Source organism: Lichenostomus cassidix, chromosome Z (genome assembly GCF_008360975.1).
Source record: "Lichenostomus cassidix isolate B80296 chromosome Z, HeHo_3.0, whole genome shotgun sequence".
NCBI classification, from domain to species: domain Eukaryota; kingdom Metazoa; phylum Chordata; class Aves; order Passeriformes; family Meliphagidae; genus Lichenostomus; species Lichenostomus cassidix.
Genome location: NC_139511.1, coordinates 23,715,065 through 23,727,857, shown reverse-complemented (window position 1 = coordinate 23,727,857; position 12,793 = coordinate 23,715,065). Strand labels below are relative to the sequence as shown.

Genomic DNA, 12,793 nt, shown 5'->3' with positions numbered 1-12,793 from the left:
CCTCAGTCCTCATTCCATGAGTACTGATACCTAAAAGAAACTTTCTCCAAAGGGGTCTCTGAATTGGTAGCTAGCACCAAAGCTGGTGCTGTGTTTAGGCACATCAGGAACAAGACCACATGCAGGTATGAGATTTGGGGCACTGTTACAATCACAGGACAAGTGGGAACACTACCAAAGCAATGTCAACATGACACAGGCAGCGCCAACATCCCCTATATATGGGTGCCCTGCTCACATACAGCACAAACTGCCTCAAAGCCTTGAAGCTTCATCCACTAGTTATTTGAGAAAATTTGGGGTATCTTTTAGATACTTGGATACTATAATCTTGGATACATAATGCATATTTATCCAAGAAGTCTGAACTGTGGAGGAGAAAGGCTTGTGTTTCATTAAATCAGGAATAGCTTGATTATGTGGAGTCCACCTTCTGCATGGATAAAATTTGCAGTTCTGAGAGGCTGCACAGTTTGCTGTCTGCCTCTCCCTCCCCTTGCAGAGCTCTCTTGCACCAGTGGAATGCACTTCTCTGGGCACTGCACCCTGCACAGTACTGTCTTGAACAATTGCTGTAACTTCACAATAATCCCACTGCAGTGCAAGGAAGGGCTAAATGTTACCTCTGATGCCTTATGCTTATTCTGCATTTCCTTTGCTACACAAACCCCCAGAGGACAACATGCAATTCATCACCAATCACAAACCAAGAGAAATCCATTTACCTAAAGAATGGGTGATAGAGGAACAGGTTTCCAACAGTATTTCTGTCAAAGCCACAGGGTCAGAGTACTTCTCATCAAACAGCATTAGCCTGTCAAATGTGAAAACAATCAGGCAGCCTGCATCACCAGGAGAGAAGTCTGCTTAACTTCTCTGAGAATTCAGAGTCATCAAGTTCATTAAACAGTTTCAAGCAACAAAGAGAAGACAAATCTCTGAAGAGGACTGCAGAAAGAAGAATTACCCTTGAAAGTAGGCATTCATGGCTTGTAGCACTCCAAGCTGCACTTTCCATGTGCTGAGTTTCAGACGGTCACACATTAACTTGCAAAACTCTTGGCGATAGCAACCTACAGAAAAACAAGGATGTCACTGTGTTACCACAGGGAAAGGCAGAAGGAAACACTTCCTGCTCTGTCTCCCAAGTGCTCCTCAACAAGTGACATCAAGGACATCAAGCTGATCACTTCATATGACCAAGTCAACATCCTATAACAAGTGACCCTGAATATGTTCACCACATCAACTCACTCATTACAAATGCTGGAAGATGAAACAGCTGCATTACATACACTGCTAAGTGCTAATAAAAGCTACCATTTATGGCTCCTCTCTACGTATTCCCAATTCTTCCACCTTGTACCAGCTTTGATGCAAACATAAACACGAGCAGCAGAGTTTGGCTTCTTTTCATTAGGCAAGCCACCTCACCCATCCTGCATGTCTACAAACTCAGAACATTTTTGTGATGTGAATTTAAGACAACAGCAAAGGAGTTTTCCCAAAAATGGGTTACTTTGCAGGAAATCTGTTGGGGAGCAGCTTTCTCACTGAAGACCCTTACAAGCTGCCAGCAGTGAGATCCTGCAGCTTCTCAAAAGCCTCCCCACTCTGCACATGATCCCCAGGTCCTCCCTCCTCCAAGTTTTTATTTTAAGAGGAAGTATTTTTTTCTGCATGTCATCAGCTGACTTACGCTGTGTCTCCGGGCTCCTCGGCCAGGCTTTGCCCAGGGTCTCGAAGGCACAGATCAGGGACTCCATCTGAACCTCTTTCTCCCTCATGTCCTCATCCTCTTCCTCGTGCTTTGGCAAAGCCGCTCCCATGCTCTCCAGAGAGTTCTGCGGAGGCCATGGGGGAAGGTGTGACTGGCAGGCAAGCTAGGCACACACAGCACTGCAGCTCAGTCTTCCCTCGCCCTCATGCCCAGCTCTGGAGCTGTCGGCAGCCTGCCAAGGAGCACAGCAGGCTCTGTCACCTGGCACACAAACACTGCCTGTGCTACCTGAGTCCCACTCACAGAGCTGTGAGGCACTGCTCACACTAAACAGAAGCACTCTACACAGCTTCCCAGGAGCCTTTCGCTGCCTGTACCACAGCTAGGAATTAATTTTTAATGTGGTATCAGGGCAGTGCTGGGCATCTGTCATGAATGAGTGTGCTTGAGATCGCACAAAAATCAGATCACACTGCAGCCTGGAAAGGAGTGGTGGGGCGCAAGGATGCACCACCACAACATCACAGGGAGGACTCTGTTCAGAGAATGGTTGGGCTAATTCAGAATTTGGGCAGCACAGGTACAATCACCCTGGGGCTCAGCAACAGTCTGGTATTCAGCCCCATCAAAGATCTGTCTGAGTTTGGAGAATTCCTCACATTATCAGCCCTCTGGGCAGAAGCCTGGCATGCAGCCAGCAGCATCATGACTGTCACCATTTGGGTGTTCTGCTCTGAAAGAGATAAAACTCAAGAAGTTGAACTGTCACCTTCTTTATCATGGGAAAGATGATATCAGCAAGTTCCTGGAACCGGTCTTCCTTTGTGGCCTGCAGCACCCCAGCTGCACAGCGCAGTGCCACCATCTTATACTTCAGGTTTTCTTTACGACATTCTTTCAGGACAGCCTGAACAATATCTGTGATGGTGGGCTGACCAGGCACTGATTTCTGCAGCTCTGCACTGAAATGCAAGGCACACGGACACTTTCAGACCCATATTAATCTCTTCCCAAAAACCACTTTTCCCAGAGAGGAACTGATTCCTGTGTCCAGGCACTCAGCTGTCTACAAATAATTTTAACAGAAATTACACTGTGGTGCTCTTCTTCACTCTTTGTTCTATTTTCCTCCTTACATGCTTTCAAGGCACTTGCTCCCTCACTACTCTTTTACCTCTTCCTCTTTTTTCCCCTTTAAGGTCTTCATCTTCCCCCTTAGTCTCTGCCTTCCTCTTAGCATTTGTGGCCTCTCAACATCCTCCTCCTCCTCTCCAAATCAAGCATTTAGTTCTGCAGGTTTCTCTGAAGCATCACTTGCCCCTCACACGCTGATGGGAGATCACAATGGTGAATCTCCTTGGCACCCTAACAGCAACACTGTACAACAATCTCCCTTTTAAGACCTCATATCCTGAGGGTACCACCTCATTCAAGGCACCCACCTGCATGCAGAGACGACACTGGCAATGGCCTTTAACAGCTCCTCCTGCAATGATAAAAGAGACACCACTGAGAAAAGCCACACAGCCAAACAGCACAGTCCTGCTGCACACGGCAAACCTTTGTACCCTCCTGCAAGGGGCTGTGAGGAAACATGCCTGCGACACCAGTTTGGAAAAGCAATGTCTGTCTGTCTCCTGCTACTCCTGCTTCAGAGGACTTAGCTTTCTTAAGAATTTGAATCTGCATGGAACTGGCAGCAGAAAGGAGCCTTGCAGCACCTCTGAGCACATGTTAGTACCCCTCAAGGCTAAAAATGGTGCAGTGGAATTAGTCTTAAGTGAGAACCCAACTCCTAAAGCAGTATGAGTTTCACCTGTCTATCTTCCCTGTCATCTCTGTATCTGCTAAATGCAGAGCAAAAGGCAGACTCGCTATGTCAGCATTCTTATCGAGCTGCCTGGCTCCAGGGCTGTACACTGCTGGGCCCACAGAGAACCAGGAGCTGACAATTCCCTCCTTACCTTCCCAGTCCATGTTCTCCCCGGCAGGCCTTGCAGCAGTGCAGAGAGCACCATTCCCAGATGTGGCGGTACAAGGGAGCCTGTCTGTTTGGCAATTGATGCCATGGCAGCTGCTCCCTGAGCTTTCATCTTCCAGGACTGGGACTGCAGAGCCTTCTGGGTGATGGATATCAATTCCTGCAAATACAGTCTGATCCCACCCTGAGTACCTGCATGTCAAATGGAGGAAAATGGAAATTTTGCCACAAATGAAACAAAAATCTTACTTAAAAAAAAAACCCCAAAACCACCAAAACCCAACAACAACAACAACAACAACAAAAAAAAAAACCCAAAAAAAACCGCAACCACAACAAACCACAACAAACCACAAGCAAACAAGCCCAACCCTACCCTGGAAAAGACAACTGGTTACAGATCTACTGGGATCTGAGGCCAGGAAACACATCAGAAAAGCCTACTTCAGGCAAAGAGGTGAAGAATTCCTCCCAGCCAGGTTGAAGATGGGTTCTTTTCTAGAGGTTCCAAATACAGTCTTTGTTGTGTATTTAGACACAGAGCTCATTTCAATCCTTCTATGCAGCAGATACTAGACATCGTGCTAGCCTGTTTCTAAGGAATATGATGTCTTTCTTTTTCTTTCCCCAAGAACAGGTCACTAGAAAACCTTTTTCAGCTCCTTTCTCAGACTCCAGAAAAGTCATCTGGTGACTGAGGAATGAGATCTGAAACCTAAAAGTGTCAGCAAAACAACACTATAATGCATCCAAATCTTTCTCTATGGACAGAACAGGCCTTCTACAGCACACACTTGTTCATTGAAGCTAAAACCACAGGAATTACCACCGAGATCTCCAACACAAAACAAAGGCCAAAGGCCCCTGTAACTTCAGAATGTGCAGCAGTCCCAGAGATTGGCAATAAAACTTTCAAAGATGTCTACTTATCTGTATCACCATCAGGGCCATATTACAGTGGCATTCACTGTCTCACTATTTTAAAATACTTCTGACTGTGCCTGTCCATCCTTGTGATCAATGCCCCTGTAATTATTTCAAATAGCCAGACAAGCTAACCCTCACACAAGAAATCTACAGCAGGGAAGAAAATGGAAACAAGCATCCCAAATCTCTTACCATAAGAACACTGTATCTTCAAATGGTTTCCAGAAAGCATGCTATTTCTTGTCCCAATGCTTTCCAGAAAGCTTTACTATTCTTAATGCAACGTACCAGGTACATTTTCCTGCCAAACTTCAGTCCACAGAGTAGAATTCCCTTTCTCTTCCTTTTCTTCTTCAGGAACCTCATGCATTCCAAGAAAAGCCAATGGCAGCACTTGCTTGGCATGGTTCTTCAGTACATCTGGGCTGTAGCGTCCCATAGCATGCACAGTTAAAGCACAGCCTGCTCTGTAAACTGGCTCTGAAGGACCAAAACAAGCACATTATGACTGGGAAGCAGGATTACCCTTTGAACTGCTTCATCTGCCTCTTGGATAGCATAGTAATGCACAGTATTGTATAACAACGTATAGGAATTATTCAGCCAGAGAAACCAAGCTTTACAATATAGAAATGTTTCTTTACTAGCTTTTGCTATCACCAGGATAATTTTCTTCACTGTATTCTGTAACTGAATACCCCAAAAGCAACATACCTTCCTTCTCCATGTACCAGCTGCTGAGTTTGTGCAGCAGCTTCTCAGTGCTGCTGTCTCTGGAAGTCTGTAACAGGGAAGAGACTCAAATTACTCAAACACTCCAAAGAAAATCACCTACAAAAAAGCAAAATAAAACCTGAAGTCCAACTCACCCTGACTAGATGACCCATAGCAAAGGCAAAAGACTTCTGCACCACACTGTTGCGATCAGTCAGGCCACTAAGTAAAGCACTCATAAGTTTGCCTGTTGGAAGAGATTTTACTTTATCAAAAACACCATGTCTTATCACTATGGCAAGAATTACAATAGCCTGCATTTCATCAGACTGCCTGAATTAATGCGTTTTTCCTCACATTTAAACTAGTGCTAGTGTTTTAAGGAGTACTAGTGCTAGCACTCCTTGACCGATAAGGTTCCTACATGCAACCAACCCCGCTGATCATGCTCTGAGCTTCACTTCTTTTTGCAACAGAAAGGTGACATAACAGAAAGGTGACATTCCTTCTACCATCAGAGGAGACAGAGCGAAGCAAAGTCCCTGTTTATGGTCCTCCCATAGCTCAAGTTGAAGGAACAGGTGAATATTGACAGTGTTGTCCTAACACAAGCATCGTTAGACTGCTCCAAGAAATTAAAGAAAAATTTTTGCCTATTCCTGCTGGGTCCTAGTGAATTCTCTCAACTCATTCCTCTACCTCTTCCAACCTGGTGAGGTAGTGAACATCCCCAGGACCTACTCCAAGCATGCGAATCTCGAACAAAAAAGGTAACTTAAAACAGCACTCTGATTAAAGTACACATGTAAAGATCACTCTTGTGCTAAAATCAAGGGAAGAAACACCACAGCAACAAAAAGCACCTTTAAAACCTTACACCAGAGACAAACCTTACCTGAATAAGGTGTTAAGTCTTGAGGGCATTGTGTGGTTAATGACACAATTACACTGGCACAGCCTCCCTGTAAGATTGCAAGGGAACATAAAGGTAAGATAAAACAATGTTTGCCCCAAGCTAATACTTCCTGTGGTGCTACCTGCACTTGTAAGACATGACCTAGATGCACTCAGCCTCTCTTCTCATAAGCCAAGGGTCAAAAGTAGAAGCAGTCAAAGTTTGCAAAACGTGAATGACAAGAATTGAATTAGAAAGTGAAAAAGGACCCACACTTAGGATAGATGATCCTGGAAGATTTACAGTAATCAAAGACAACCTTCTGCACTCATGTCACAGAGCACAGCAGCCATGCAGCCTAGAGGAGGTTAGGGCAACACATATTCAGAAAAGTAAAGTAGTGGGGTGGGACTCAGATGTCAAATGACTCCAGGATGTATGAACCCAAGCTGTTGCTTTAAAAGACATAGTCAAAAGAAGCATATTTACATTGACATTGCTCTATATTCCCTTCTTCATTTCCAAAAGAACTATTAAAACCACAGACATACCTTTGTGCCAAGGCCAACTCCACTTTTGATCAGTTCACACAGGCGAGGGACCAACTCACCAAGGACAGACACATCCAAATACTGCAAGCTCTAGAGAAAGGCAAGGGACAGAGAGAGAAAAAAAGAAAAAAAAAAAAAGAAAGGTAATGGTGGCAGACCTAAGTTGGTGTATTTCCAGCTGAGGCTGTCTCAGGACTGCTGGCTGGTCCTCAGCTGAATCATGAGAGTGTGCTGCATGATGAGAAAAAGCCAACATAAAGTGGCTTCCACCACATACAGATTTTCTCGTCCCACTTCTCTGCTAAGCTGACCCTGCCAAAACTACCATTTGGTGAAACTGATGTACTCCTGCACTCCAACTCTTCAGAAAACCTGAAAGTAACATATTAGCAAGGAACTCCTTTTGGAGAGAGAATGAGATGCAAAGGCATGTATATTTAGGACTAAATCAAACATTTCCCCAACTCTCTGAAACCAGGAAGCAGTAACATACCTGAACCAGACAATGACATGAAACCAGTCAAGACAGTTTTAAACAGGTCAAGACAAACATGGGGTATGAATGACATAAAGGTATGTCAGGGTTTGACCCTGACTAAATGCCGGCTCTCCGGCTCTCTCCTGCTGCAGATGTGCAGGAGAGGGGAAAGAAAAAAAACTGTAAAAAAACCCACACAGTAATCTCATGAGTTAAGTGAGATAGGACACTGGTAGGAGGATGCATGGAAGAAAGGGCAAGCAGGCTCTAAACTTAAAGTTGCAAAGTGATTTAATTACTTAACCGAGTCAGAAGATAAATGAGAGGCAGAAATAAACTTTTCATACACTATTTTGTTCACTTATCCCCCTCCCTCTTACAAACCCATTTTTATTCACCCGCTGTCTTCCTTCTAACCAGCAGCTCGGGTAGGGGGGCAGGGTGTGGGTATTTTCTCAGTCCACAGAGCAGGTCCATAAATCTATTCATCACCACAATTCTTCTACTACAAATACTCTTTATGTCTACTTATCTCTCTCTCCAGACAGTTTCTCTGCTCTCAACCCTCCCTCTCAAGAAGCAGTCTCTGCACTCACCCCCCTTCCCTCTTTCCAAACCAGCAGCATGGGCAGGGGGCAGGGTAAGGGGTTTGTTCTCTGGTCAGTCTATCAGGGAGAGGGGTTCTCTACTTAGCCATGGGGTCCCTCCACAAGAGACAGTCCTCTGGGAACTTCTTGGTGTGGGTCCAATCTCAGGAGCAACATCCCGCCCGAATTTCTGCTGCAACATGAGTTTTTGTCCATAAGGTGCTGTGCAGATTCTCCTGAGCCAAGGCCAGGCTGCTTCCATCCCAGGAGCAAGGCCTTTCTCTCCTTTGCAAGGCCTTTTGCAGTTTTAACTCTTAGATGAGACTCCAACTGGATCACAGCTTTCTCCAGGCATCCACTTGCTCCTCTGGCATGGGCTGTGGGTGAATTTCTGCATCCTTGTGGACTCCATGGGCTGCAGGGGGACCTCCTGCTCCCCCATGCTCTTCAGCACAGCTAGCAGAGGGTTTTCAGCTCTGGCGCCTGGAGCACTGAAGCACCTCCTCCCCCACCTTCTCACTGACCTTGATGTCTCCATGCTGTTCTCCCTTCACGTATTTTTACCTCCACCTCCTCCTCCTCCAACTACAGAGAAGTGCGTGACTACCTTGTTTTGATTTTTTCTTAAATGTTTTCACAGAGGTGTAACTAGCACCTCTAATTGGCTCACACTTGGCTGGCAGCATGTCCATCACCTTCAGAGCTATCAGAGATTGGCTCTGCTGGACTTCATGTAAAAACTTCCAGAACTTTAACTCAGGACACACAGGAACCATCTTTGTGCCACTCCCCACCCCTCAGACACTTTCTCAGGCTTACTACAACAGCTTCTGAGGGGTTTAAATTTCTCTTAGATGTTAAAAATACCTTGCTGATGTTTTGGGACAATCAAAACCACCACAAGGTACAAAAGGGATGTGATTAATATAATTTTTACTCTGCTATGCCTAAAACACCACTGGGCAAAACAAAGTGTTACCAGCACTCCTTGTAACACACTGTCTGCAAACGGGAGATCCATTCTCCAGCAAATTCAAGGATCACATACTAAATGAAAGTAACTATTTCTGAGCTTCAAAAATCTGATAAACTGTTACTTCCCCCTCCAGCACTGGTATGGTGAAGGAAACTACCCATATAATCTCCCAGCCAGCCCCAGAATACAGAGAAGGTTGCTCATAAGCCAGGACATCTTCACAATACTCCAGGGAAGCAATAACTATCTCTCCCCTCCCCTAGGAAATCCCAGTCAATGATCAGGGCACCACAACTGTCCTCCCAGGGCTGGCAGGGTAGAGGCGTGGCCAGGAGGAGGGACAGCAGCAGCTGCTGCAGCCTGCAGGGTTGCAACAAGTACACTTTTAAATGGAGCCTTCCATTCCCAACCACTTCACACTCTATTTATAGAGAGCATTTCACCTGACACCAAAACTCAACTCCACATGCTGTTATGTACAGGAGGGCTTGCTGTTGCTGTTTTTCCATAAGCAGAGGAAACAATTGCTCTGGTGGCTACAACTCCCCTAAAACTTGCTCAGCCCTCACATCATCTGCCTGCCCACCTAACCCTGCTTGTGTACAATGTCTGAGCAGAAAAGAGGGGCCTTTTTTTAGGAAGAGATAGGTTATTACAGAGGACAGGGAGTTCTGCCAGGAAAGATCCTACCACACAGCATCTGTGCATCAGCAACTCCCTCTCCAGCAGCAGGAAACTCTGGTGCCAGACACCACTTGCTGACAGTGCTTCTGGTGATATCAGCATCTTCTCTAAATATCTCCACCAATAAAGTATGGGCAAGGCCCACGAAGGAATATCTAAGGCACCACAAGGCAGTGGTTGAACAGCATTTGTACCTTACAAACAATTGATGCCTTAGGATTTTAGCTTCTATATTTTTCATGTATCTGTAATCCTGTGAATTTCTAGTGTGTAACTCTGGACTTCATACAGGGCGCTAAGCTCCCATTCTCAGCATTTTTAGACAAAACAATTCCTCTCTAAGCTCGAAACTCAAAGACACCCCACTGTCTCAGGCCCCAAGATATCCAAACAACAGTGAACTGGAGGGAGTGAACCTGGAGCAACTGACTTCATTACCTGAAGCTGTAATTGGAGGATGAACCCCAGCTATGCATAAAAACAAAATTTATGAAGTATGAAAAACTCGTGACCAGTCACCCACTTTGGGTGTAGCCCCTCAGGTGGGCTTTGTCTGACCTGAACGTACCTGAAGGTCCTTCAATAAATATAACTGCTTTTTATTCTCTTAACTTTGTTAAGCCTCTGTTTTAGGTAAGCCTGTCAAGGCATCACAATGACTATCATGAGTTGAAGGCCCAGATGAGAAGTTGTGGGCCAGAGACAAAGAGAAATGCTAGCTACCATAATCCAAAACCAGCTGAGCACCCACCCAAAGAAAAGCACTTGAAGGATGCCCTCTTCATCAAAGCAGGCACATCTTCAGATGAAGAAACAACCCATCTGACTCCAAATGGAGCTGAAGTTATTAACAACTGATCTGAGGGGCAAGCACTGGTGACACGGTTAAGTTCATACATTGAAAAGAAAGTGAACAAACAGCCACATGGAGATGTGATAATAAAACGAAACTTGAAGAGATCATCTGTACAGCTTCCATTTGAATTCCTATTCTTCTACAACACACCTTACACTGGAACCCTTCAAATACTTACCATGTTAATGGTTTCCATCATGGGAGATGACTTGACAGCACTAAGTCTCGCACTATCCATTGCAGTCTAAAAAAAAAAAAAAAAAAACAAACTCATCCAGAAAAAGACCCAAACAAAAGCAGGAAGAAATACAACATGAAAACAGTAAAGGACAACATCAGCTGTAACTCACTACCTCAGACTAAAACCCATTTCAGCTGCATGGAGAAAGCAATTATGCCTACAGACTATGCATGTTTCCCTTTCAGAAGCAGACAGATATTCTAGAGGGAGGGAAAAGAGATAAAATCCCACTCTGGACTGTTAACATTGCTCACTCCCTTCTCATTTGCAAAGGGCTAAGTTTGACTCTATTCTCTCCCACAATGAAATTACCTAAATTTGCTTCTAATGAATGGGTTTCAATCACTTTCCCAGAAGGCTGCAGTAGATTAATATGGTTCTCTGAGAATAATTAAAGGATGCAGTGCTGACAACATCCACCTCCAGCCCACAGTGCAATGGCTATGGCACACCTTCCAGGTTTAAGTTATATGAAGTCCTGAAGTTTATCCCTTGGGAAAAACAGCAATGGCATTTAACAACAGATTACTAAGATTGCTTTTCATTTTTGGAAACATTTGGAAACGTCTTTACATTTTGGAAAAACATAGTGGTCTAGGGAATAAATATAATCCCAATCCTTAAAAAAAACTCCCACATTTGTCCAGCAATATTCTGTGACCAAACTTTTTAGTAACTTATTAGCTAATTCTCTTTGTTTTTTTAACACCCCTCAACTAAATCTGCTATTTTTCTGTTCACTGAATAAAGGTTAAATCTTTGTTATCTCTGTTCTGTTGATACTTTCGCATTATAACTGCACTTACTTTCTCTTGATCTGTTGCAGAAAAACTCAAATAATTGAGGACTTGAGGCTCTAGCACACTCAAGGATTCCAAGAGGGCTGGGATAAGTTTTGGTGCATGAGGTTTCAGCATAGATCCAGCACTTTTACTAATCTTCACAAGAGTGTTAATGCTGAAAAAAGATTAAAGGGAAGGTTAGCAGAGATACACACAGATTTATCTTAAAAGCCTCTCATCTACTGTAGTCCAGATATACCAATATAAATGTTCCTTCAAACAAAACCACTTTGGCTCACGCAAAATTATTCCCTAGCCCTGAGCTTCCAAGTGATGTTATGCTATATTCTGGCCAGAGATTGCTTACTTTGGTCCAGGTATCACAAAGGGAATGGGCAAAGAGGCAGTACTGCACACAGATGTGGGAAGAAAACAACACACCCTCATGTTTTAAAGAAGCACTAGGCAAAGTCACCCTGAGACACCCATTGTCTTGGCCCAAGAAAAGGTAAGTTACAATAATCTATTCAAATCCTACTTGTCAGTTTCAGACTGATCACATCTCTCATGCTGCATTTTGACAAAGGGTTTTCATATCTTCAAAAGGAATGAAAAAAGTTCAAGAAACATTCACTGTGATTTATTAGAAGCCTTCTAGCCTTCCTAATAATTATTTTTGCAAAGACCAGACAGCTACACTCCAATTCTGAATTTTCCAGTTTTCCTGTCCTTCAGTCAAAGGAAAGAATAAACAAGGTTACAAATTGACAAGCATATAAAGTCCCTACACATCAAGGGACACTGAAATGCTACAAGACATAAAATGTGTTTGAACAGCATGACCAAAGGCAGTCACATCTGGGAAGTAAACTGTCAATACTCACAAGCACCTGTGAAATCAGACATGGCTGTTTGAAGGACCATGGGACTTTTTGTTTGCAACCAAAACAGATTTTCAGTCCCAAAGGACAGCCTTAGCATGACACACTGCTTGTGGATCAGTTTGCTGACTGTACGGGGAGAAAAGAACTTCCTGCTGGAAACTGAATGTTGGCATTTGCAGACAGGCCAGATACTCCCAAAAGACAGGCACAGCTCTTGGGATGGCTGTTTAAATTCCATGAAAAAAGAACTCAGCAGGAAAGCTCTTTTGGGAAGCAACCTGTCACTTCAAACACAAGTACATTTTGCAACTCAGGTGAATAAGCTTGGTCTCTTTGGGACAAATCATGACCCGACCCCCAGAGAACTTACATGGTGCAAAACTAACCTGAGAGATCGGACTTCAGCAACTGTGCTTACTATTCCTTTGTCTAGGAGGCAAGGGAGCAACACAGCTATCGTCTTCTGACCTGCTGCTCCTTTAGAGGGATCACACATTTTCACACAGACCTGGGGACA

The 12,793-nt window shown here is 44.2% G+C and overlaps 1 protein-coding gene across 4 annotated transcripts in view; it reads right to left on the bottom strand.

The window, feature by feature from the left end:
* The window catches only part of ECPAS (Ecm29 proteasome adaptor and scaffold), a 63,258-nt gene that overhangs the window by 4,155 nt on the left and 46,310 nt on the right, over window positions 1–12,793 (bottom strand). For all 4 annotated transcript variants that reach the window (XM_085042266.1, XM_085042269.1, XM_085042267.1 and 1 more), the window contains exons 34-47: window positions 12,663–12,784; window positions 11,417–11,567; window positions 10,548–10,613; window positions 6,789–6,878; window positions 6,238–6,304; window positions 5,498–5,589; window positions 5,343–5,409; window positions 4,917–5,108; window positions 3,685–3,893; window positions 3,163–3,206; window positions 2,490–2,682; window positions 1,700–1,844; window positions 968–1,073; window positions 726–814 (exon numbers count right to left, since the gene is read on the bottom strand). In XM_085042266.1, the coding sequence (XP_084898392.1) occupies window positions 726–814; window positions 968–1,073; window positions 1,700–1,844; window positions 2,490–2,682; window positions 3,163–3,206; window positions 3,685–3,893; window positions 4,917–5,108; window positions 5,343–5,409; window positions 5,498–5,589; window positions 6,238–6,304; window positions 6,789–6,878; window positions 10,548–10,613; window positions 11,417–11,567; window positions 12,663–12,784 (1,633 nt within the window). The remainder of the gene's footprint in view (window positions 1–725; window positions 815–967; window positions 1,074–1,699; window positions 1,845–2,489; window positions 2,683–3,162; window positions 3,207–3,684; window positions 3,894–4,916; window positions 5,109–5,342; window positions 5,410–5,497; window positions 5,590–6,237; window positions 6,305–6,788; window positions 6,879–10,547; window positions 10,614–11,416; window positions 11,568–12,662; window positions 12,785–12,793) is intronic.